This window comes from Mauremys mutica, chromosome 18, assembly GCF_020497125.1.
Source record: "Mauremys mutica isolate MM-2020 ecotype Southern chromosome 18, ASM2049712v1, whole genome shotgun sequence".
Lineage (NCBI taxonomy): Eukaryota > Metazoa > Chordata > Testudines > Geoemydidae > Mauremys > Mauremys mutica.
In genome coordinates this window covers 23,730,881-23,756,481 of record NC_059089.1, presented here as the reverse complement: position 1 = coordinate 23,756,481, position 25,601 = coordinate 23,730,881, and the positions used below count along the sequence as shown (strand labels likewise).

Here is a 25,601-nt window from a genome sequence, read left to right as displayed (position 1 = left end):
ATACTTTGCACTTCTGTTGCACCTGTCAGAGGATCTCACAGCACTTGCAAACACTAAGTACCACAAGAACTCCTTGCTGTACAGAAGAACACACAAATATAGAAGAAATTTCTGTGTCTTGCCCCAGGTCCCTCAGTGGAATCAATACCAGAGTTAGCCTCAAGACTCCCTTTTGGCTGTAAACCACTAGACCGAACAGTGTTTTCTGTAGCTTTTCTTCTTGATCTGAGAAATATTCACAGTATGTCTAGTTTTTCCTCCTAGTATTCTATGTCTAGAAATGCACCAACCGTTAAAAACAGAAGTAACTGGATCATTTGAAGATACTTTTGCCGCATACGTCACTGCATTCTCATTACGAAATTGGGAACTCAAAACCCCTGGGCTTGCCATAGAAATGCCAGGGCCGCCCAGAGGACTCCGGGGGCCCGGGGTCTTCGGCGGCGGGGGGGCCCTTCCGTTCCGGGACCCGCCGCCAGAGTGCCCCGAAGACCCGGGCGGGAGCCCCCCGCCGCCGAATTACCGCCGAAGCGGGACCGCTGCCGAAGCGCAGCCCGGTCTTCGGCGGTAATTCGGTGGCGGGGGGGGGGTGTCCCCCCCCCGGGCCTTACAGGCACTTAGGCGGCGGGTCCCGGAACAGAAGGGGCCCCCCGCCGCCGAAGACCGGGCTGCGCTTCGGCGGCGGCGGGTCCCGCCCCCCCCCTGCCCCCGGTCCCGACGGTCCCGCTCCTCCCCCCCGCCCCCGGTCCCGGCCCCAGCTTCTTACCGAGCACGTCTCCGGCGGGGCCTGAGCTCCGTCCCGCTCAGAGCCGCGTGGTGAGGGGGCGGGGCTGTGAGCTCCACGCCGAGCGGAGGCAGCTGCCCCGCCCCCTCCCCACGGCGCTCTGAGCGAGGCGGGGCTCAGGCCCCGCCAGAGACGTGCTCGGTAAGAGGCTGGGGCTGGGGCGGGACCGTCTCTGAGCGGGGCGGGGCTCAGGGGCCCCGCCAGAGACGCTGAGGCTCCAGGAGAGGGGCGGAGGCGGGAGCCTCCACTCTTCTCTTGGGGGCCCCTGCGGAGCCCGGGGCAAATTGCCCCCTTTGCCCCCCCCTCTGGGCGGCCCTGAGAAATGCTGTCAGAAGTTAGATTATAACAGTGCCCAGCAATGCCAGCATACTTACAAAGCCTGACACAAAACCAGGGATTCTCCTCTTTCTCGGAAAAAAAATCTGATTAGAATAAGGAAAACCGTTCTCTAGCACCCAGTATATAAGCTAAGGCTGTGTATCAGGCCCACCGCAGGTGTAAATTGGCAAAATCCACTGAAGTCAATGGAGCTCTGCTGATCTACACCAGCTGAGGATCTGGCCCTTTTTGTCCAGGTATCAAAGAAAGACTGCACAGGATTAAGCTTTTGGTAAGCTCAGCAAATGTAAGCATCTAGCCTCTGAATGTACGTAGCCCAGTGAAGCTTTAGAAAGGAGCTTGGCGTTTTACCCTGCTTGGCTATTTTAGCATTGCGACACAAAATACGAATCCATCCACAGCTTGAACTGGCTCATCTTCACGCGAGAATGGTTCAGTGACCCAAAGTGAAAGACTCCCAGAATAACATTACATCAGTGCATCTAGAGGCTTCTCATTTGTTCCAGGGGAAATAGGGAATGTAACAATTCAAACGTTGGAAAGGGAGAAACTAAAATCACCGAAGCCACAAGATTGATAAAGTCACTCATCTCACCCAGGCAGCTCACTGAGGCCAAGCAAAACACTTAATAACCACAACCTTGAGCAAGACCTTACACAGTTGCTCACAAAAATGAAAACAGAGCTTTTTGAATGAGATTCTTTTCAATATACATTTTTATCCAAGTATTTTTACTCTGTTCTCTGCAAGTCTCTTTCCCTTCTAAGACGTATTTACCATTGACTTCAGTGGGTTCTTTGGTACTTTGTAAACATTAGTATTAATGACAGGTTTAAGAGTAGTAGCCGTGTTAGTCTGTATCCGCACAAAGAATAGGAGTACTTGTGGCACCTTAGAGACTAACATTTATTGTAGCATAAGCTTTCATGGGCTACAGCTCACTTCATCGGATGCATGTAGTGGAAAATACAGAAGGAAGATATATATACACACACAAGGAATATGAAACAATGGGTGTTACCATACACTTTATAAGGAGAGTGATCAGTTAAGGTGAGCTGTTGTCAGCAGGAGAGAAAAATAACTGTTTGTAGTGGTAATGAAAATGGCCCATTTCCAGCACTTGACAAAGAGATATAAGGAACTGGGGGTGAGGGGAGAGATAAGCATGGGGAAATAGTTTTACTTTGTGTAATGGCCCATCCACCACTACCATTACCACTACAAACAGTTATTTTTCTCTCCTGCTGACAACAGCTCACCTTAACTGATCACTCTCCTATACATACAATATGATGGGGGCTAATTTAGCTACAACTAATCAGGAAAGAGATCTTGGCATCATCGTGGATAGTTCTCTGAAGCCATCCACACAGTGTGCAGCGGCAGTCAAAAAAGAAAACAGGATGTTAGGAATCATTAAAAAAGGGATAGAGAATAAGACGGAGAATATCTTATTGCCTTTATATAAATCCATGGTACACCTACATCTTGAATACTGCGTACAGGTATGGTCTCCTCATCTCAAAAAAGATATACTGGCATGAGAAAAAGTTCAGAGAAGGGCAACAAAAATTATTAGGGGGTTGGAACAGGTCCCATATGAGGAGAAATTGAAGAAGCTAGGACTTTTCAGCTTGGAAAAGAGGAGACTAAGGTGGGATATGATAGAGGTATATAAAATCATGAGTGATGTGGAAAAAGTGAAGGAAAAGTTATTTACTTGTTCCCATAATATAAGAATTAGGGGCCACCAAATTAAATTAATGGGCAGCAGGTTTAAAACAAATAAAAGGAAGTTCTTCACAAAGCACACAGCCAACCACCTGTGGAACTCCTTGTCTGAGGAGGTTGTGAAGGCTAGGACTATAACAGGGTTTAAAAGAGAACTATATAAATTCATGGAGGTTAAGTCAATTAATGGCTATTAGCCAGGATGGGTAAGGAATGGTGTCCCTAGCCTCTGTTTGTCAGAGGGTGGAGATGGATGGCAGGAGAGAGATCACTTGATCGTTACCTGTTAGGTTCACTCCCTCTGGGGCACCTGGCATTGGCCACTGTTGGCAGACAGGATACTGGGCTGGATGGACTTTTGGTGTGACCCAGTATGGCTGTTCTTATGTTCTTCTTATACATCAAAATGCACCAGTTTTATCACAAGTCTTCAGCTCCTGATTTAAATTATTTCCGAACACCTCTAACACATCAACAGGGCTGCAGTGAGATTGTTTTAGCTCTGCTTTGCGTATCAGTGACTTACAACTAGTCCTTCAGCATGTTAACTGCTGATCTAAAGCCAAAGACTGCATTAGAATCTAGGATCAACCAGAAGCTCCTAAAATTGATCTAACGAGGTACCCAAAATGCATGAGAAGAGACCATCAGTGGTTTGTTTGATCTCTGGACACCATACATTTTACAAATCCTTGGATTAAGACTCTTCTGTGAAAGAACATGGGGCTGATAACTCTAGGGGAGATAAATCTAAGTTAACTACAGAGCTTTGCAACTATTGGTATCATACTGGCATCTTGCTAGGAATCTAAGGCCTGCAGTTAATCTTTAATTTTTTGTTTATAGTATGCAAAATTGTGGGTACGCAACCTTAATATTTGCTTGCATTGCTACTTTCCTTGGTAGACAAGAAGATATTGCTGAGAGTTTGTGTGTTTTTTACTTTCAATAAATTTTTGTTTGAAATTCTGTTGTTTTGCTTTTCTAGTTACAGCAACAGTGTGTGGGTTGTTAAAATTTGTACTATACACCTACAATCGGACTCCAGGGCCATCTGGTTGCAGCGTGCCATTGTCTCTTCCTATCACACCACTGAACATATGGTGGACAAAGACTGAACGTCCAGCCAGACCATCTTAAGGATTTAGCTAGAGATTGATCTGGGAGACGCCTGACCTGCAAGTAGGCTACAACCCTTTGGGATCCATCACAATGATGAAGATATTGTTCACCTCTTCAAAGTGACAAATCCCCTATGTTAGACTCGTGTACCCTACTCTTTGCTTAACATCTGCTCATAGGAATTATTCCAAAATGTCTGCACCAATTATAGTGTCATTTCCTGAACTGCCAACTTACCAACTGCTCAAGTGCAATGTAATTATGCCCACTTGTGTGTGGTTGAACAGACTTTTCAAAAAAAATCTCTTTAAATACTGCCAATTTCAAAACCAGAACTGGGAAAATTTGGGTCCTGAACTTGCCAGGTGTCATGTGCAGGTAGACCATAGCACCAAGCCCCCACTAAAGGTTGAGGGGCTCCTCACAGGGGCAGGCATCTTCCCACACAGAGCTGCTCGTAGGAGCGGGGCCTCGGTTCACAGATAACTAGGGAAAAATGCTTCTCTTTTGTTGGTACAAACGCTTGCGACAGAGTAAAGATAATTAAGGATAAAGAGCTGAGTGCAGAATTAGTTAGGAAAAGACATCAGGATACTTAATGACAACTTTGGAGCTCAGTGACCTTTTGGAAGCTACTGGAGGGGAAAAGGGGGGAGAAATGGAATGCCTTCTTTCCTTATCCAAAGTAGGACTATGTAATGAATGTTACTTTCTACTACTCACAGCAATAGTGACTGCAGGGGCTTTGGGGGACAGATTAATTAGCATCACATTAGAGGTGGCTGCATCAATTATCTGAAGGTGCTACCAAGATTCATTACAATATGCTTGTGATCACTAGACAAGATTTTTCCATTTCCATTTTTCCTCTTCATAAGGTTATATATTATCGATAATGGTTATGCAAATCCACACCATTATCACTAAGAAGCAGACAGAATGAGATGAAACACCACTGCCTAGTTATCAATTGTCTTCTGCCCCAACTCACATTACCTACAAGCACTTCTTCAATTAGGCTTCCTGAAAATTAAAAGGTCTTTCAGATACGCATGCAATCACTGTGCTACTCTGCTTGGCAATCCTCACACCACTCTTGTGCTTAATCACTCAGTTGGGCTGAATAAGGATAGCAACATGATAATGCTCCATGAGCTCTGCAGGATGTGGTAGTCCCACACCTATTCTATAATGCAGAGGCACCCTAATTTTCCCAACCAAAGGTTGCACTGGTACCTTACCAAGGGCCACACCCACCCTGGATAAAATGAAGCTGTTCTCCAAATACAGATATGGCTGTGGAGACTCCAGGTCCTAGCATGCTATGAGCTGAGCAGATGACCCTTTGCATCAAGTTGGAATATTGCATGTTGAGACCTGTAGCTTCCAGGGGTTCCATATTTTAAAATAAAACAGCAAGGGGACACATTATAAAATTTCTGTTTACTACATTTAGCTCAGTGACCACCCTTACTGGAATGGAATCACTACACATCTAAGAGACAAAACCCTTTACTTAAAGTTATGTAAGCAATATAAAGTGTAAACATAATTATAGGCTTCTGGTATAACTGCTTGCTCTCACATCGTGTGTATATCTCTATATATCTAGCTATCGTGTGTGTGTATATATATATATATACACACACACACACACACTTTTATTACTAAGAGACACAAAGCTTCACATTTCTGTAATGTTTTGAAGAGGAGAAGTGCTTTGCAAGAAAATATCCTTTACTCCTCTGGGAAATAGGCAAGGACTTACTTCCCCCGCCCCATTTTCAGTTACACAGCCATTTAGTGTCAGAGTCAAGATTAGAACGCAGGAGTTCCTGGCTCAGACAACTTGAACATGCTGTCTTGGCCCAGGAATTGCATCTTCTGGGGCAAACCATGGTAACAGTCTCATGTACTGAGATCCTATAGGTTACTGTAAAAAAACCCCCAAAAAACGAGGAGTCCTTGTGGCACCTTAGGCCTGGTCTACACTGGGGGGGGGGGGGTGTCGATGTAAGATACGCAACTTCAGCTACGGGAATACGATAGCTGAAGTTGATGTATCTTATTTCGACTTACCTCCCATCCTCACGGCACGGAATCGACGGTCGTGGCTCCCCCGTCGACTCCGTTACCGCCCCTCGCTCTGGTGGAGTTCCGGAGTCCACGGGAGCTTGTTCGGGTATCAATATACCGCATCTAGACAAGACGCGATATATCAATCCCCGATAAATCGATCGCTACCCGCCGATCCAGCAGGTAGTCTGGACATACCCTTAGTGACTAACAAATTTAGTTTGTCTCTAAGGTGCCACAAGGACTCCTCGGGTGTTTTTGCTGATACAGACTAACACGACTATCACTGAAACCTATACGTTACTGTATTTGTCACATTTTACTGAAAAAATAGAACAGTCATTACAAGCTTAGAATTTCAGTCCAACAGACCTGCCAACAAACTGACCCATTCTCTTGATGAACAACAGATCCAAACCCTGTCACCAACAAGACATGCATGGTAAATAAGTAAACCAGAATGAAGAAACCCTCTGTTTCAGCCAAATTTCATCCAATGGCATCTTTACATATTCTCTCTTCAGTGCAATCAGTTTCCTAAAGGGCAAAGGACTGCGAGGCATGTGAAAGCCTCAATGGATTGAAGGCAAGGAGAACATGAAACCCACATTACTGAACCAATTAAGCAGTAGTGATGTAGTAGGTAGTAATCTTCTGATAAAGTAGTACCCCACTGTCAACTTCAAAGAACTTGTAGTTGTTATCCCTATTCTTTATGTTTGTTCTGAAAATACAGAAAACCAAGGAACAAACAAATATTGCCCTCGCTTGTGAGAAGTTGCTGAAGTGGTTTTGGATGATTTCCTACAAGATGTATCTGCAAACCCATACAATAGTGTGAGTATACGAGCTAGAAATATGTAGTTTAGGGGTCCCATGAATCCTAACTCCTGTAGTTAAAGGTTGTGCAGCAATTCCCACATTAACCTCATTCCTCTCCCTCGAGCTGGAATAGAAAACAGCCCTCTATATACAGGACATTAAGGGGAGGAACATACAAAATCTGAAATATTCACTACAAACTGCAGCATTTACCTGGGCCAGCAGGCTCAGAGGTCAAATAGTGTATGAAGCCTCAAGATTTTAACGGCACCCACTAGGCACGTACTTATTACAAGCCCCGCACCACCACCAAGGACACGCGACAATTAACTACAGTCAGAGGGTATTTAATGCAGGACCCCCGCCCCTCGCCGCCATACAGTGAAGGGAACTTTTCTTTTGTGGTGGGGGAAAGAGGCAGAGGGCACTGTGCGCCCCTCCCCCCCCCGGCTGGCTACAGACAGTGCGGGGGGGTGTGGATGGTACAACTGAAGCTCCCCGCCCCCCGGGCACACTCGGGGCCTATTGCCAATGCGCTGCAGACCCCCCCGCTCCCCGCCCGCCCGCAGAGGGGCTATAAATACCCAGGGGGCCCGGCTCTCCTGTCACCCAGGGGCGGGGAGGGGCGGGCCGGGGGGCTCCCTTACGTGCTTCAAGCACCGCTCCTTGAGCTTCTCCACCGTCGTGTCCTCGGGCACCTCCTCCAGCCACTCCGCGCCCTCCATGGAGCAGACATGGAGCCTCAGCACCCGCCCGGCGAAGATCTTCTCCTCCTGCACGAACATCGCGCCCGGCCGCCCTCACCAGCCCGCGGCCATGGCTGCTGCTCCCGCGGGCCCTGCGGCCGGCCGGCTGGCTGCCGGGGAGGGGAGCGGGGCCCGGGCCCGGCTCCTCGCTCTGCGGCCCCCGCCTCACACACGCCCTAGGCTCCAGCGGCAGCTCCTGTCACCGCCGCCTTGCGTGCGCTCGCAGTCCCCGCCGGGGCCTCCCCCAGCCGCACAGCGCCGGAAGTAGGGGGTGCCGCACTGCATGCTGGGACTTGTAGTTTTCTCTGCCCTCAGCGACCGGCAGGCGTTTAACACAACGCCGGAAGTGGAAGACGCACTGCATGCTGGGACTTGTAGTTTTCTCCGCCCTCCACTGCCTGCCAGAGTTTGACACCCTTCCGGAAGTGCCGGCCCAGCTGCCTGTTGGGGGCTGTAGGTTCCCCCTTTACCTCCCTCTCCAGTTGTCAACCCTCCAGGAATTAAAAATTACTTTTAATTAACGATTATGTCATGGGATGAAATATCCAGGAATATGTCCAATTAAAATGGGGAACCTTATTCCAGAAGGGAGCCCAGTGCACGCTGGGAGCTGTAGTTTTTTACTTGGGGTGGGGAGGGAGGAGGGAAGCCTCCTGGTTTCTGACGGGAGTTGAAGCCCGCACCCAGAAAAAGGCATGGTGCATTGTAAACAGTTGCAGTCCCAGGGCATTGTGGGGGTTGTACTCACCTCAAACAAAGTGCATTGTGGAAATTGCACATCCTTTCTCTCTGAATACAAGGGACTTCCAAGTGAATTGCAAGTGCATGGTGGGATTTGTAGTCCCTGCCAGGAAATTAAACGGGCCAAGTGCATTATGGGAGTAGTAGGCCCTATTTAATAAACAACCCTACATGCATTGTGGGAATTGTAGTCTTAGTCAGGAAATGAAGCCCAAGTGCATTGTTGGAGTAGTAGTCTCTGTTAGGAAAAAAATCCCACAAGTGCATTATGGGAGTTGTAGTCCTGGTTACGAAATAATCCACTGTAATCTGTGTATTCTACCTGTCTCAGCTTTTTCTCTCTCACAACTACAAGAGCGCGCCGCAGGACCAGCAACCATGGCAGGAGGTGACTCTGGAACACAGCACAAGTTCACTAGTATTCAGAAATACTTCAATTCCTACACCATAACAGGCAGAATAGCTACATATGCAAGCATTGCCATGGTCATTTTATATTTCAAACTAAAGCCTAAAAAACAAACTCCAGCGGTGACAGAAAATAGTGGTTGCTGGTATGTCTGTTAGTATTGGATCTCATCTTGCACTGGAAACAGGAGTTGATGTACTATTATGTACATTTCAATAAAACAAACAAAACATAAAAAAACCCTACAAGACAACGTCCCACAGGCATCCACCCTACCACTAATGGGCTGGGTTCAAAGCTGGGATTTAGGTGTCAGAGATACCCTAACACTCAGCCCTTCCAGTGGTTTGCACATTAACCTGCTAAACCCAGGGTTGTGAGCTCAATCCCTGAGGAGGCCATTTAGGGAACTGGGGTAAAAATGTGTCTGGGGACTGGTCCTGCTTTGACCAGATGACCTCCTGAGGTCCCTTCCAACCCTGATATTCTTTGATTCCTCTTGTTGATGTATGAATAAAAGAGATGATGTCATTTTAGGAGAATTCCACTCGACCCTGTTTTGTAATGAAGGTGGTAAAAGAGTCTCTGTAATTTCAGAACAAGTAATTTCACCTGTTTGTGCCTCTGTTTCCCCATCTATAGACTGGACAGACAGAGAGGCAGGGTAGCTCAGTGGCTAGGGCTCTAGCCTGAGACTTTGGAGAGTGCGGATGAATTCCTTGCTCCACCATGTACTTTGTGTGTGATCCGGACAGCTCACTTAGTCTCTCTGTGCCTCTGGTCCATACCTGCAAATAAAACAATACTTCCAAGCCTCACAGGGCTGTTGTAAGGACAGATACACTTTAAAAAATGTGAGGCACTAAGATATTACAGTAATGGGGGCTGGATACTTACCTTATGTAGACACTTATCTTCCTTTCTGAAGGATGCAGGATGTTGTGATCTGTGGATTCTGTATAGCAGCTAGATGTTATAAATGTTCAAACATCACCCTTCCTTTTTATTACTCAATTACCATATATTTTCTGAAGTTTTGGTTCTTACAGACTCCCAGAACAAAATAACCTGTCCTTAGGTAATCAGATACTATGGTGATGAGCTCAATATAAATGCCTGGATAGGCAGATAGATGATGGATTAGATAAACAAAAAACATTTTCCAGATGATGGAAAAAAATTATGCTAAATTATGCTCTAAACACATCTAAGCAGTTCAAAGGAAATACATGGCTAAATACATAAAGCTAAAAAAATATTACGTTAAATCAATTGAATTTAAATCAATCAGAACAATTTAAGAAGAAAAGACAATTAGAAACACATGTAGGTTATTAAATGAAAAAATAAAAAGATGAGGAGTATGAGACAAACATAAGAAAAGTAGTCAATTATTTCCTTTTGAAATTATTGTTAATTATACCTTACATTTGCACTATGATATTCCCAGAGATGGGTAAAAGACTGAAAACAGTAGCTGTGCAATAATGGATATTATTTTTGTGTAGTTGTGGGACTTTACAGAAAGTTTTCAGTTTGGCCATTTGGGGGAGACAATAAACTGTATTTAGGATTTGTTAAAAAGGAAGAGAGGATTACTGGAAATATAAAGTGTGGCTGACAGGCAGATGAAGCTTTCTGGAAAAATAAATCCAAACACTCCTAGTGGCTTGGTGGGTTTGTGCACTGAACATTTATTTCTCAAGGTAAAGGGTCTAGTCAATAATTCTGAAAGGCTCATTGTATCTCCCCAATTGTACGCAGGCACATGGCTACTGACTGTGGGGCACCCCATTTCTGATTGCACACCAAACCTGTATCAGTTCTTTCAGCTCGACTGATGAAATGCACTAAGAGCTAGGGATTTTATTATTTGTCATTAATTATTATTATTATTTATTTCTTTTGAAGACAATTTTGCTACAATCATGCCCCACCATGTCTCTGAGAGTCATAATATATACAGAGTAGGGTGAAGGTGATTGTAGCAAAAATCAGAATGCTAAACAACTGGTGTATATTTAGGATGATATGGTCTTGTCTTGAAAAGATTATGGCCAAAGCAGTCTTTACACTGTTTTATTCCATCTTCACTCCGCCTGACTCCCATCTCAAGATCATCATCATAAATAAATACAATTATAAAAAAAATACATGCTGCACTTACATAGTACCTTTTTCCATGGTAGAATATTGATGTGTCTAATGTAGTGTATCATAGTGCAATGTACATACCCTACCTGCTGTAATTTGGAGATGTTCAGTTTTATTAACTTTAAATTTTATGAACTCCTCAGTCCCCCATTAGTTCATAAAATAGGGGTTCTACTGTATTCTGTATCACATGCATAATGAAAATATGTGGGTAAATTTATAGCCATTAAAACAAACTTGATTGGCAACCAAAATTAACTAGTTGTTCCCCAATACTGTCATGTCCCTCAAACCAATAAATACCCACCCAGCTATTAGCCCTAGTTACAAAGTCAAATTAAACAACTGCATCTTGCACACCATCCTAAAGCCTCTGAGATCTCAGCTTTAACAGACCACAAGAGGGAGCAAATTTCCCCTTAGATGATCTCCTGCCACATACTTTAACTCTGGGGAGAGATTTCAGAGTAGCAGCCGTGTTAGTCTGTATCCGCAAAAAGAACAGGAGTACTTGTGGCACCCGAGACTAACAAATTTATTTCAGCATGAGCTTTCGTGAGCTACAGCTCACTTCTTCGGATGCATAGAATGGAACACACAGACAGGAGATATTTATGTATTCTCTGTATGTATAAATATCTCCTGTCTGTGTGTTCCATTCTATGCATCCGAAGAAGTGAGCTGAAGCTCACGAAAGCTCATGCTGAAATAAATTTGTTAGTCTCTAAGGTGCCACAAGTACTCCTGTTCTTTTTTCTGGGGAGAGACTGCAAGAGCCTTCCAGCTGATGTATAGATTGTCTTCCCATATAAAAGACCATTACTTTACCCCATCAGCTTTTTGAATATGCTGACTGGTTTTACTTTCATAGCTATTGACAGGGATCCCCTCCATTATTAATGGAATAACAAAAGAAAGAAAGGAAGGGCTGTGACATTGCAGTATAATATCCCTCCTTCCCATACCCAGGCTAACCACCCTTCACCCTTGGCTGACAGTGCCAGAAATCCTTTCTCATTAGCGATTATCTCTGCTCATCGATACAAGTCAAATAACCAAATAATAATAGGTACAAAAGCACTTTGTGGTTTTGCTTGTGGTTCAGCCTAGTGCTTTTACCTGAGCAATTCTTAGCAGAAGGAGCTCATTTATATTTTCTTTTCGGGGGGGGGGGGGAAGGAGGAGTTTGAAGTTTTGTGTATGTCTCACTGCCCCTCTCCATGGTGCTGAAACACATGCCCCACTCCCCCACCCTTAGCAGTTTACTCATCGCAGCACATTTGCACCTTGATCCAATTCCTACTGAAGTCAGTCTCAGTTTTCCCATTGACTTCAACGGGTGGTAGATTAGCCCTTTGGTTCCCAAGACTTCCCAGGCACCTTGATGTTCTTCCGTTAGGCTGGGACCCTTCACACCTACTTTCTACTAAAGCATTCCCACAATTACACGTCTGTGCACAGCTGCTGCTGTGGCTCAGCCTTTTCTAGGCCTGTTGTGGTTGCCAGCAACAGAATCAATCTCCCGCCCGAAAGGAACCAGCAGTCATACTTTTAGTATCATTACTATTATTATTTCTTCAATGGGACTTGTATGGATTCCACAGTCCTGGGAGAAGATGAAAATTTGGGTTCTGAATGAACAATGCAGCTAGCTGAGGTCCTCGCAGCTCCTCTCACCTAAGCCAGGAGGAACCAGTATATTTTGTTAGATGTTTAAACACAATGAGGCGATTTCCACAATGGGCTAAATTCAGCAGTGAGCTCTACGCCAGTCTAAGCTGTGTAGACTTTGACACAACCTTTGGTGCTGGACTGTGATGACCCATCCCTTCCTTGGCACACACTTTTTTCAACACCAGTGTCTCTGGGTCACCAGTACAGTCGTTTACACTTCTAAGCTTCCTCTCAGGATACTTTCCTGTGGCTATCTGGTGATTCTGGCTGCTTTTCCTAACTGTATTTCAAGGGCCCGAAGCTGGGAATGGGGCATGAATCACTTGATGATTACCTGTTCTGTTCATTCCCTCTGAAGCACCTGGCATTGGCCACTGTCAGAAGACAGGATACCGGGCTAGATGGATCATTGGTCTGACCCAGTATGGCTGTTCTTATGGCTCTCTTCAAAACCCCACTGATTTACTATGCCTCTGTCTTCTGGGTTTAAAAGCTACTAAACTTGTATGTAACCAGATTAAACATAACAGTAGTGAGCAGTGACCCTTCTACTTCCTTCTCCTAAAGGGAAAGCCTAAGCTTAGAAAAGCCTGGCAGTGGTTCCGGTTCCCGGTCACAGTTTAGCTCCCTAACCCCCTCTGTGATCCTGCTCCCTCTCTGCTCAGGAGCCAGCCAATCACCCTTCAAATTCAACTCCCCAAAGTTCCCAACGAGAACTGGGATGGAGCTCGCATCCCGGACTCTGAGCCTCTGTGTCCGGGCACCCTGCAGCATATGTTCTTCTAGGTTTCGGCCAACAACATACCCCATCATACAATTTCACTTAACAACATTTATCCTAGAACAACATCTCATATCAAACAACTTCAAGTGAATCTAGCCCCTTCTCCACAAGGGCTAAGGCGCGTTTGGAGAGGAGTGTGGAACCACAGCAGAGAAAAGGATTTTTTCTGGCCACGTTTTGCACATGAACATTATATACCAACCTGAAGCTGAATGGTTTATTTCCATGCTTTGAGTGCAGCCCCCATTTGCTTGAGAAAATGTGCTCATAAAGTTGCAAATACAGGGCAATTTGGCCACTGGTGGATAATGCATCATAAAGGCTAAAGAACTGTGAGCATTTAAAAATAGTCTGTTTAAAGGAGGGACATTACCTGCTTTATTTGCCCTTTAGCAGAATAACTATATAATATGTTTATTATGTTAATATCATCCAAAGCCAAACAGTGCACAGTGTGTTACCTGCTTTTTATTACCAATATGCTATACTTAAAAGACCAAATGTCTGAATGACGAAAAGTGGAAACCAAAGTCTTTTGTCCTTTGAGAACTCACATCTGCCATTTTATGTCTCTGGCTCAATTATTTTAGGTGATTGCTTCCAGCAGCAAGAATCTCCTTGATTTCAGAGACTGGGCCAAATATTAGTCTCACCAAAGAAAGTTGCAAAGCTCCTGTTGATTTAATGTGACTCGGATTTGGCCTGGGGGCTGCTCTAAATTACATCAAAGGACCAGACCTGTACAGAGGGGAGTGCAAAGACCACCCACCTTTGCAACCCCCACTTGAGCTATGCCATGTGCTTCTCAGTGGGTATCCAGGCTATAATTGCTACACATCTTGGGACAGATTCTCTGATGTTACCTTACGATGGTCCCAACAGAGAGGAGGGGAGCTGTCAGGGAGTCGGTTATGCCTCCCTTATTCTCTTCATGGTGCCAAGTGCAAGTCAGAGCAGCGTTAGGGCTGCTCTAACATCTGCAAACTGTTTCTGGTCCCCTAGAGATGACACACTGGCTGAGGATACCTAGCATGCATTTGCTATGGCTGCTCCCTTTCCTGACATACCCTCTGTTCCAGATGCCCCAAGAAGGGCAGTGTAGGAACCAGCTGGGGACTCCCATCAAGGGGCTTATAGTGAGTCTGTGCAGGGGTGAGAATTGGCTCCTTTCTCATGCCCTCTCACCCCTGCCCACCTCCAGCAAGAGGGAGTGTGGCTTGTTGCTTGCTCAGCAGCAGCTCCCTGACACTGCCAGCCCTTCAGCCACTCAAGCACACTCCTCTGGGCTAGGCCAGGCTTTCCCTTGCCCTGCCAGGTGCACCCCAATCCCTGAATCTCTTTGAATCACTCCCCTGTCGCTGGCTACTCACAGAACTTCCAGATCCTTTGTCCCCAAAGGCGCAATGTGCCCCAATTCACCATAAGCCCCCACTCCTGCGAACCACACATCACTTGTGTTACCACCTACAGTAAAGGAAAAGTAGATTTATTTAAGAAAGAATAAAGAAATAACTAGAAAGAGGAGAGAATGGTGGAAACAAGTAGTCACAATGCAAAACAAAACACAGAACGTGAATCTGGGTCTACACTTATCAGTGGTTCCTTTCCTATCCAATACAACTGATTTTCCCCTGAAAGTTCAGTCTTTTGAAGAGCTGGCTGATTTCAGACAACTCAGGATCCAAGCATCCATGAATGTCCCCTCTCATCCCTGCTCCCCACTGAGGGTTTCCTCAGTGAATGGATCCAGAACATCCTTCCCCTCACTCTGTGATACTGAAACAGTCTATTGTTTCTGTTCACAGACAGGGCGAATCCTGTCTTGCTGCAGTGTTTCTATTTTACCTTTAAGTGGTTTCGACTCTTTGTTGTGGCCTCCGATGGTTTCCCATTCAATGTGTTAGTATTGCAAGAGGCTAAGCAATTGAACCTTATATTGCATCATGGGCCAGACAGGGCAGAGTGACAACTCCCCGTGGCATGACTGGGCCATGAACATCAACACCAAGTCCAGAAAACATACCTTGAATATACACACACAGTTCCTTAAATATTACCCATACATACATCTTGGTATGATTATGAGTTTTGACAAGTTATGAGCTTTCTGTAGACACCTCACATGATATCCCTTATGGATAAATACCTGGCAAGATGTGTGTTTGGTGTAGTGAGTTTGGCAGGTCTGAAGTGAAAGTTGTTTCCAAAGAACAGAGGACCCATTTCCAAGGGTCTCTGTGGCATACACACCTACTGCAGGAAGATCATCATTTATTTCAAGACTTCAGCACTGAGTATCTTTCCTGATGGCTTTGAGTGAAGAAATATGCTAGTGGAAAAGATAATGAAGCAAATTTGTCTTCCTCCAATCAAACAGATTCACGCCTCGGATGGGATAAAGGGGTAAAGAACTTTCCCTTCACAATATTTTTCTCCGTAATATGTTTTGACAATTTAATTTAGAAGTCATAGAGTAGCGAGGACACAGTCACCTGCGGGGGTGGACATCAGAGGGTTCAGTTGCCTTTGTGATGAATTGGTGATAGTACAGAAATGACAAAATAACACAGGGGGACATGGAGGAGGCTGGCAGCAAAGTTGGCAGCATGCATAGGATAAATTGAACACTACATTTCATCCAGGGCTCCTCAATAGTCCTGTGCAGCCCAATATAATTTATGAATTGCAATTAGCATTTTATTATGGATAGTGCTCTAACTGCTTCTGTATCGCTTCGTTTCAGATTTTGCAGCAGTTGCAGAGTAAAGTTTTTGTAAATACAAAATACATATTTATTGAAATTAAAGCAATAAATATGCTTTGGATGGTGATCTCTTGCAATTACTTTACACAGAGTCTGAATTCCTTGCAGAGGTGGCTCCTCGGGGCATGCAGGGTTGCTCTGACTATGCTGTTTTGAATCATATGCATTACCATTGGTACATTGGATCTGAGCAGCATCTTCGTACGCTGCTGTCATGTAGTCAGCAGTTTCTTATATGACTTCTCAGTGACCCTGTGTTGTAACACAGGAACCAGAGAGAACCACAGAATCTGCCTGGGTCCAGCAGCCTCAAGAAGGAATCTCTATATTCATTACCACTGAGCCCGGTCTGCTCTCTGTCATGAAGGAGATTCTACCCGCCTTCAGGTATCAGCAGCCTCCATTGGTTGGCTGTGAACTTTATTTATACCCTCTGTCTGTCCTGAGGCTTGCAGGAGCCCTCTCATTTGGCTGTGAAGTTAGTATGTTAAAGACACATGGGTGAGTGGAAAGTGCCCAGATTCATTTCTCCATTTTTGATTTACATTTCAAACCATCTGAAAAAGTCTGTCTTTTTTGTCATCTTCATCAGCTACGACATGGGGAAGGGACATGAATTTCATTTGCTCTTAACTTTACATCTCAGCTTGGGAAGCAGGGCACGTTTCCACTAGCGGCTGATCTTTATTTGGTAATATCAAGAGGGTGGACTCACCAATTCACTCCTTCTATGTGATTTCCAGCCATGGAGGGTCCTGACATTTGCATCCCTCTGTCTGCTGCTCCCATACATGCTAAAGAATAAGTTCCTCTGCCCATCCTTTCTTGCTCCCCTCCTGCCTCCATTTTTCTACTCCACCTGCCAGAGAACAGTAGACTGAAAGTTACACACACACAAAAACCATGTTCATTTCAGTCTGTGACTCTGTTTGCACATGGAGGAGGCAGGGAGCCCCCAGGCAGAAAAGAATCCACCAAGAGTCTTAGGGGCTTGATGAGGGAACCACTGGGTGAGATTCTCTGGCCTGTGTAATTTAGTAGGTTGGACCAGATGATCAGAATAGTTCCTTCTGGGAGATTCTTCTGACCCAGATCCTCAGCTTATATAAATCCTCCACTGAGGATCTAGCTCCTATGTATCTGAGATATCATTACAGATGTTGTGACTAGAGCTGGTCAAAACGTGGAATTTCTATCCCCTGGGACATCCCAATGGTTCAAAATTTGTTTCCATTCCAAACTGGAATAAGAACCAAAACCAAATCAAAATATCTCACAAAAGATCTTTGAAAAAAAATCTCATTTTGGGTCAATCAAGACATTCCATGTAAACAAAATCAAAACTTTTTTTTTCCAGTTCGGACTTTTTAAGACAACATAATAAGTAATAATACAAAAAAAAAATAATTTCCAAACAAATGTCCTTTGAAAATAAGTATTCCATTAGACTGAGGTCAAAGTGTTCTGCTTCAATCTTACCAAAACACTTTTTATTCCAAAACGAAATTTCATTGAAAATCCCATGGAAAAATTTGTTTTTGATGAAATAGCATTTTCCCAGGGAAAAACATTCCTTGAGAAAATTTTCAAGCAGCTGTAGTTGTATGACTTTGTGTAGTGCTCAGCGCAGTGGGGTCACAAATGACGTGTGTGCGCTAGCATAATGCAAATAAAGAATCAGCATGATGATTATACAATTATTTTTACACCCCATTGTCTCAAAACCCTTTTTTATTTGCCTTCATTGTGCTCTGCCCAAAAACGTTTGCCATCTCCCGTTCTGGTTAATTAGTGAAGGGGTGCAGAACTCTAGGCTCCAGCTTCACTTCGGCTCAGAGCCCCTAGAAGCTGGCTTTATGGCTGTAGTGATGTAAAACACATTTGTGCAGTGATCTTTAACTCCCAGAATCATTCTCAAAGCCCTCTGACTGTGTTCCAAACCATTTTGCAGGGTTGCTATAAATATACAAAGCCTTTCATGAAATTTTCTCTCTCTGCTTACCATGGTTGGTAACGACCTTATTTATGTATTGTCTCTATACCTTGATTCCAACCCTTTCAAACACAGTTCCTATTATCCTGTTTAACTACTCTATCAGTATAATACTTAACATGCTCTGCTTTCCAGCACAGCCCTTTAATTGGCAAGGAAGGTATTAGATACCGCAGTTTGTGTGTATTCAGAGAATGTTCAAATCTCATGATGTCTTTATTTTAAAATTCATGGAATTTCTAAGTACCAACTTTTAAGCAGTGACCAAATAGTCATTTCTTTGTTAAACAAGCTTGCTTTCTCCCTTCCCCCCATCTGGGTTTATCTAGTCACAATTGCAGGCAACACAGATAATTTTATATCAATTTCTGCCCTTCTCATGTGGGAGAAGCTCCTTTCAGCAGTGTGCCTTAGTACCTTAGGAAGAGATTGTTTAAAGAACAGCTGGGATCTAGTTAAAAACATGCAAGAGGAATCGGGTAGCCTTTGCAAGCCTATGATTTGGAGTCCGGGCCCTCTGTGACACCCCCTGTGCCATACCTAAATGCTTTTTTTTTTGGTGCTTGGAGGAGGCTTGCTTCAATGATCAGAAGAAGCATGGGGCTGCCTGATTACAACTGGGTTTAGTGTGCAGGTGTTAGGGGCGTGTGCAACACAGGAGGTCAGACTAAATGGTCAGTTAGTCCCTTGTGGCCTTAAACTCTATGACTGTATGAACCATGCTGACTGCCATGGATTACTCTTGCCTTGCAAGTGAGATCAGATTCAGGCCCCAGACATTTCAGGCTTGAAAGGGGGAATACAAAGTGCTGGAGGATGTTGCTTGAACTCCAATTTTTCCACCCCAGACCCACTGTTGCATGTGGAAACACAAGGGTTAGAAAGGAGTCTGAATAGCACAGGGGACTGTGTCTGGCCCTTTCCCGTCTATCTCGCCAGCTGCCATCCAGTACAGGATGGTTGGGACCAAAAGTTATTTCCGTCTCGTGGCTGCTTAGCGACATGGGCTTTGTGGTTTTCAGACCTTGTCTGTAGACATGTATCCACATCACCATGCTCCACCAGCCCAACTGTCTCAGCAGAGAGGCCACGGATTCAATGGGTCAGAGAGATGCGACACCCCTCTCACTTACTTAGGGGTTTCCTCCATCCAGGCCAGGATTGAGGCCATGCAAGGTGGCACGGGATAGCTTGCACTGCTGCTGCCTAGGCTGTACATTGTGTTTGGCTACAGAGGAATTCTCACTCCAGAACTGCCACTCTTGTTATTTTTCACCAGCATCAAATTCACCTGAAAGAGAAAGAAACCCCCCCAAATGGATTAATAACCCTAGCTCACGGGAACTTGGGGTGTGGGGGCTGGTAGGACAAATTAGCAATCAATGAGCTACTCAGGGAGTAAGCACCTTCTCAAGGTGAGGAAGGGTGCCAGAACCAGGCCCTCAGTGTTTGTACTGTAATGTAAGTCAGAATTACATTAGTATTAACATTTTTGCTTTTAAAGATCAGGAGAAAATACATTTTGGGCTAGATTCTGACCTGGTGTAAATGAGCTTAGCTCTATTGACGTCAGTAGAACTATGCTGATTTCCACCAGCTGAGGATCTGGTGCAATGATTTATATCTGGGGGGAAAAAAAGAAACGAAAAAGAAAAAGCTTACAATTGTTCTGTAGACTCTCCACCCCCCTTTTCCATCATTTTATCTAATCCAGTCAACTGCAGTTTGTAGTGTGACCATCACCATAGTATCTAGGAGCCACAAGGGAGGTTGATTATCGGAATTCTTCTCTCAGCTGGTAAAGGAGGTGGTCTTGTTTCCTCATAAAGTTTGGCTAAATGTCACAATTTAATTGTTGGAAACAAGAGCATGAAATATGAACAGCAGCCGCACAATAGGATTTTAATTTGGCTTCGGGATAGAAGTGGCTTGCTAGCAGAATGCCAGACTCCAGGGGAGCCTGTAGTTTGCCTAATAGTTTGCACAACTGGGCATATTCAGGGACTTAATTGGGCTTATGCTTAAACTTCCCCATAATGTGAAGCTAACTGCACGCTCTAAGCATTATTATTAAACAGCCCATTGCATGTTTTAATGATCATCCCTAGAATCACCGTAATAGTGATCAGCAAGCTTAACACTAATGACGAACAAGTAAACATCTGTAAAAAAACCCACAAAAAACCAGCTGTACCGTTTACCCAGCACACACAGAACCTGGACAAGGAGATCAATCAGATTACACCAAAGCCTCTGCTCAGGTAACACTCCCATTTGCCCAGTCCATTTCCCTGCCACTGCTGGGGTCTCAGGCTCCCTGGTGCCTCTCGGCTCCTCCTCTTCTCTGCCTGTGGCACGTCATAGGCTAGTCTCCTGTGGGCTGATACTTGGGTCTCATTCTGGTTGTTGGGTTTCTCGTGAGGGTGCTGGGTGGGGGCGGTGGCCTGTGATATACAGGAGCTCAGCCTAGCTGGTCATAAACTCTCTGACTCTGTGACCTCAGGAATTGGGCTGTAGTTCTGAGACCTACGACGTAAGCTAGAGTGAGGCCGGGTCTTTGCAATGCCCAGCGGGTGCTTGAACCAGCTCTGGGGGCAGCACAGATCAAAGCAATACAGAACCCCTGCCCCCCACCCCCTGTTTCACTGTTTATTGCAAATGCACCACGAATCTGGACTGGCTTTGCCTGTCTCAGGCTACCCAAAGAGCAGCCCCCGTGCCAGCTACTGAGATGAGGTGAGCAAAGCCTGTGTTTTGAGGGAGTGCTTGTGCACACGCAGCCCTGGCTCTCCACTGCTCCAGTAGCCTCCCTGCATATAAATACAGCTCCGCTCAGCTGGAACACCCTGTACAGCTGGTGCTTTGCCAAGCTGTTGACCTGCTGCAGATCACTGAGGGGGTTGTTCTCTCTCTCTCTTTAGCTGACAGCAACCGGAGATACTTAGCATCCTTCCCCCACCTCCCTGCTGCAGTCTCTTCTCAGGCTGCCGGTCACAGGCAGCTGTCAAACCCATGAGGGAAACACGATGCGTGGGCCAAGTGGGTCTTTATTCGGCAGCCTAGTCTATAGGTTGTTATTTGGGGGAGCACGGAGGAACCCCTGTAGGATCAGGGTGCTGCACAGTCATGTAACAAAGAAGACAGTCCTGGCTGCAGGGTGCTCCCATCTACCTGACAGACAAGGGGACAAATCAGACAGACAGGGTGGGCAGGGTGGGTACAGCACCAGAATGAACAGAAGAGCCACTGGCCCCGCTCACCGGTGCCTGACAGGAGTGACCTCGGGCACACCGTCGAAAACAGGTTTGGAGGGGCGGGGAAGGGCAGTGTGGGAGAGAGCACAGAGAGGCTGAGGGGAGAAGCGGACGAGCAGGCGACCCAAACCCCCAGACAGACGAGGGCCATCGGCAGGGTGGAAGCAGGAGTCAGCAGCTTGATAAGCTGGTAGAACTGATAGCTCAGACCGCCGCCCCTCCCGCTGGTGACTGCATGCCGGTGACGGCAGCCATTGCTCTCACGGACGAGCGATGCTGGGGGAGTATTTTGCATGTTTTTAGCTGCCCATCGGTACAATTCAGGAGCTGGAAGCAAGGAAGAGAGCCAGCACTCTGTGACCAGCTCTCTGCAGACCACCAGCAAGACGTCCTGGGACCGCGGTATGAGAACTGCTGACTTAGAGACCTGCTGGTCTGGGGCACAAAGCCACAAGGCCGCCACTTGAATCCAGATCTCCCACTTGGCAGTGCACACCCAGGGCTCCACTCCCTTGATTGCCAGCCAGCAATGGCCCTGAGCCCCGCTAGACACGGAACAGCTCCTGCAAGATATTGAGCAGGCTCAATTCCCCATTGACTTCAATGGGAACTGAGGATATTCATGGCTTTGCAAGGGAGACATGGAGAACCTCCTTGGTGTGGGCCCACTGTGTCTTTTCCTTCACTAAACCAACCTGCAGAACAGTCTCCCTAGCCCATCACTTGACTCATACACAGCATCAGGAACAGACTTGGCTAAATTCCCAGCTGGCATAAACTAACCCGGTACCACGGATATGAGCAAAGCTGCTCCAATCTCCGCCACTGGAGAGCTTCTCCTGTGCTGGCCAAGAGGAAATGACTCGATAACCCAAGAGCCTCCTGATGAACTTCTCTGAGATCCACTTCAAGAGACCAGTTAGACAATAGCTGTTTTGAAGCCAGAGCTCACCTGGGAACTGGGGACCACCAGCTCTTGAGAATGTTTTAAAGTCCTCAAAACCATTTACCTTTGGGACATTAATCTCCGTCCAAAATGCCATCAGTTTATTCACGGAAGGGGTGTGTGTCACTGTCTTCCTTGACATCAGGTTAAAATATGAGCCATCGCTAAATTATTCAGTTTGTGAGAGGGGCTTTCAGGATGGTGTGTTGCTCTTCTGCAGTGTAATTAATAGTCTGTAGATTAAATATAAAATCGTTCCTAGTCATTAATAATTTAGCCACAGCGTGGCGATCTTTAGAGAGCAGCAGCACTTCATATTCTTCTCAAGTACGTTGCTTGAAATGCTTTGGGGGAAGTCAGACGCCTTTTCATCCATCTCAATTACAATCACTAGCTGCTGATTTTCTTGAATGTTATTTTGAAAAGGTAGAAAATGCTTTTGGTCCTTTCCATGCAGGTGTTTAAATAGCATTTTTTGTCCTGAAAAAGGAATGGAGGGCACTTTACACTAACAACAGCATCTTTCATCCAAAGATCTCCCGTTGCCTTTCATGCCGCGGGCTAGATTCTTTCTTGGGTCTATCCCAGCAGAAGCAAGGAGTCCCTACAGCTCCTGAGAGAGGGCTGAAGGAAGGGATATATCTGAAAGCAGCTGTCACCTCCCTTGTGCACGCAACTTCAGCAACCCAGGAATGTAACCTGTTTTAGAAAACCAGGGGCTGCTTTCGGGGGGGGGGGGAATGTTATGGTTTTCCCCTCACCCTCCCTCGGTTCTTGTCACACAGGCAGAAAGCAGAAGACCAGAGTCTGAAGTGCAGGCAATGTGATGTCTATTGGGGTTAATCAAGCAAGCATGTCCATAGCTCAGTACGCTTCAGAGCTTTCCCTGTCCCTCTCCTCTTTCTTAGCAGGCAGAATCATACCTGTAGTGCACGCCCCTGGCGCCACCCCTTACAATGTATGGTCATGTTCCCTTTTGGAGGGTTGTGAGCCTGGGGGCTTCAGTACCACCTCTTTTGTGCCCCATGGGAGGGGTATGTACTGACCAGGGTCACCTTTTCTCTGGCTTTCTAGTGTTTCTTATGCCTCCCCTCCATCCCCCTTTGCGCCTCCCGACTTGTTGCTTAACCTTGCCTTGAGATATGAGTTGGGGCCATCTTCAGGTGCACACTCATACATTAAGTATCAGAGGGGTAGCCGTGTTAGTCTGGTTCTGTAGAAGCAGCAAAGAATCCTGTGGCACCTTATAGACTAACAGACGTTTTGCAGCATGAGCTTTCGTGGGTGAATACCCACTTCATCTGAAGAAGTGGGTATTCACCCACGAAAGCTCATGCTGCAAAATGTCTGTTAGTCTATAAGGTGCCACAGGATTCTTTGCTACTCATACATTACACTCCCATCACACTCAGCAACACTAACTCTCTTCCTTATCTCTTCTCACTGTGCTATAAAGCCCATCTGGTTAGGCAGAAGCAACACACAGTGTCTTTGTTCACACATATTAGTAAGGATATAAATGTATCAAAAATCAAACCCAAAATTCTATCTCAAGCTAACACACACGTCTATATACTAACAGGGAATGAGCCCCTGTAGTTCCTGCTGAGTCAGTGAGAGCTGTGCATGCTCAGCACCTGTGCAAATCAGACCTGCAGTATCTAAATGGGACCTCAAGAGTTGAGACATCGGAGTTAGAGGGAAATTTAGAAAATCTGAGCTTAATTTCACTGTGCCTCTGTTTTCCCATCTGTAAAATGGGGATAATGATACTCACACACCTTTCTATGGGGAGATGAATCTCCCATTGATTGATGTTTTCAAAGCACTTTGAAAGCTTGGAATTAAAGGGACTGTAAACGAATCTCTAGGCTGGAGGTGGCCATGCTTACCTCTGAGGTACAGAAACATGCTGCTCCATTCATCCATTCAAGGATGGTTACAATGTTGCCCTGGGAAAATATCCAGCATAAACAATTCTCACATTACTCCAGCTGACACACCTATTCCCATACAATGGATGGGAATTCATTACGGGTAGAAATACAGGTATCAGTGCTTCCAGTAGACACCAGGCTATATGAGACAAAGTAGCATTCAACAATCCCATGATTTCAAAAACCTCTGGGTTGATCCAACTCTCCTCCTCATGTTCTATTCTCTTAGGTCTCACCGGCCAATAAAGAAAACCATTGGCTGATGTGCTTTTGATGGGGAGGATGGAGATGAACATTTGTGTTAATGCTGACAAGCATCATAATTTAGCTTTATGCCAGCACTAAAACTAGAGAAAAATTCATGTCCAGGGACAGCTGTGATTTTATGGTTGCAGAATGTGTATTTATTTGCTGGCCTATCCGTTATCTCCTCAGTGCTGAATGCTGAATCCCACAACACACATGAAGATGCACCATAGCATAGCACTGTTTCCTTTCTGTAATAAACCCAGTGATTTTCAACCAGTGGTTCTTGATCTTGTGCTATATGTAGCCTCTTAGTACCTTCCTCCTGACTGAAATCAATGGACCTCTTCATGGAGTAAGGTGCTTCTCAACTGTGTTATCAGAATATGGCTGCACATCTAGTTTTGGGCTTTCTCACCAAACTTGAACCAGCTGGAGTCAGTTCAAGATCTTTTCACCTCTACACACCTTTAGTTGAAACTGGAAGATGCTGGTTTTGAGCCTCAGCTGGTGTGAGATCAGCAAAACTCTAACAAAATCAGTGGAAAGATGCCAGTTTAAATCAGCTGTGGAGCCGGCCTGTTATGTTTTGCCATCCAGATGCTTTCTTTTCTGTATTCCCCTTTATTTTATGTTAAGAGAAAAGCAAATTAAGAGTGAACAGGAGTTCTCTGTAAGAGACTGCACCATGTGTGACTCCTCTGTAGTAGGTGGCATCTGAACACAATATTATTATAATGAATTTGTATTGTGGGAGCACCTAGAAGCACCAGTCATGGACTGGGACCCCATTACGCTAGGTGCTGTACAAAAACCGAATGGCTTTCTGCAGACAATAGAAATGTAAAGGTGCAGTGAACAGAAAGAGAGTCATATGGCTAAATCCACCACACAAGCATATTTTCCAGCACTCTTCAATATGGAGAAGCATGAAGTTCTAGGTGCTAATGTAACCCCACCCCTTCTGGGTGTGATGTTCTGTCCCATCTAGTGGGGGGGAGGAGAGAGGGAGGGACAGAGAAAGAGAGACAGACAGACAGAGAGAGACAGACAGACAGAGAGACCTCTACAGCCT

At 45.5% G+C, this 25,601-nt stretch overlaps 2 protein-coding genes across 2 annotated transcripts in view; one reads left to right on the top strand and one right to left on the bottom strand.

The window, feature by feature from the left end:
* Positions 1-7,831, bottom strand: part of UBAC1 (UBA domain containing 1) — a 37,372-nt gene extending 29,541 nt beyond the window's left edge. The window contains exon 1 of the mRNA XM_044992973.1: positions 7,526-7,831. Within this exon, the coding sequence (XP_044848908.1) occupies positions 7,526-7,663 (138 nt within the window). The 5' untranslated portion in view covers positions 7,664-7,831. The remainder of the gene's footprint in view (positions 1-7,525) is intronic.
* Positions 7,832-8,743: 912 nt separating this feature from the next.
* Positions 8,744-13,388, top strand: LOC123352666 (ATP synthase membrane subunit K, mitochondrial-like). Its single transcript, XM_044993100.1, has 2 exons — positions 8,744-8,919; positions 13,268-13,388. The coding sequence occupies exons 1-2, from the start codon at positions 8,744-8,746 to the stop codon at positions 13,386-13,388; spliced, it is 297 nt and encodes a 98-aa protein (XP_044849035.1).
* Positions 13,389-25,601: the final 12,213 nt, after the last annotated feature.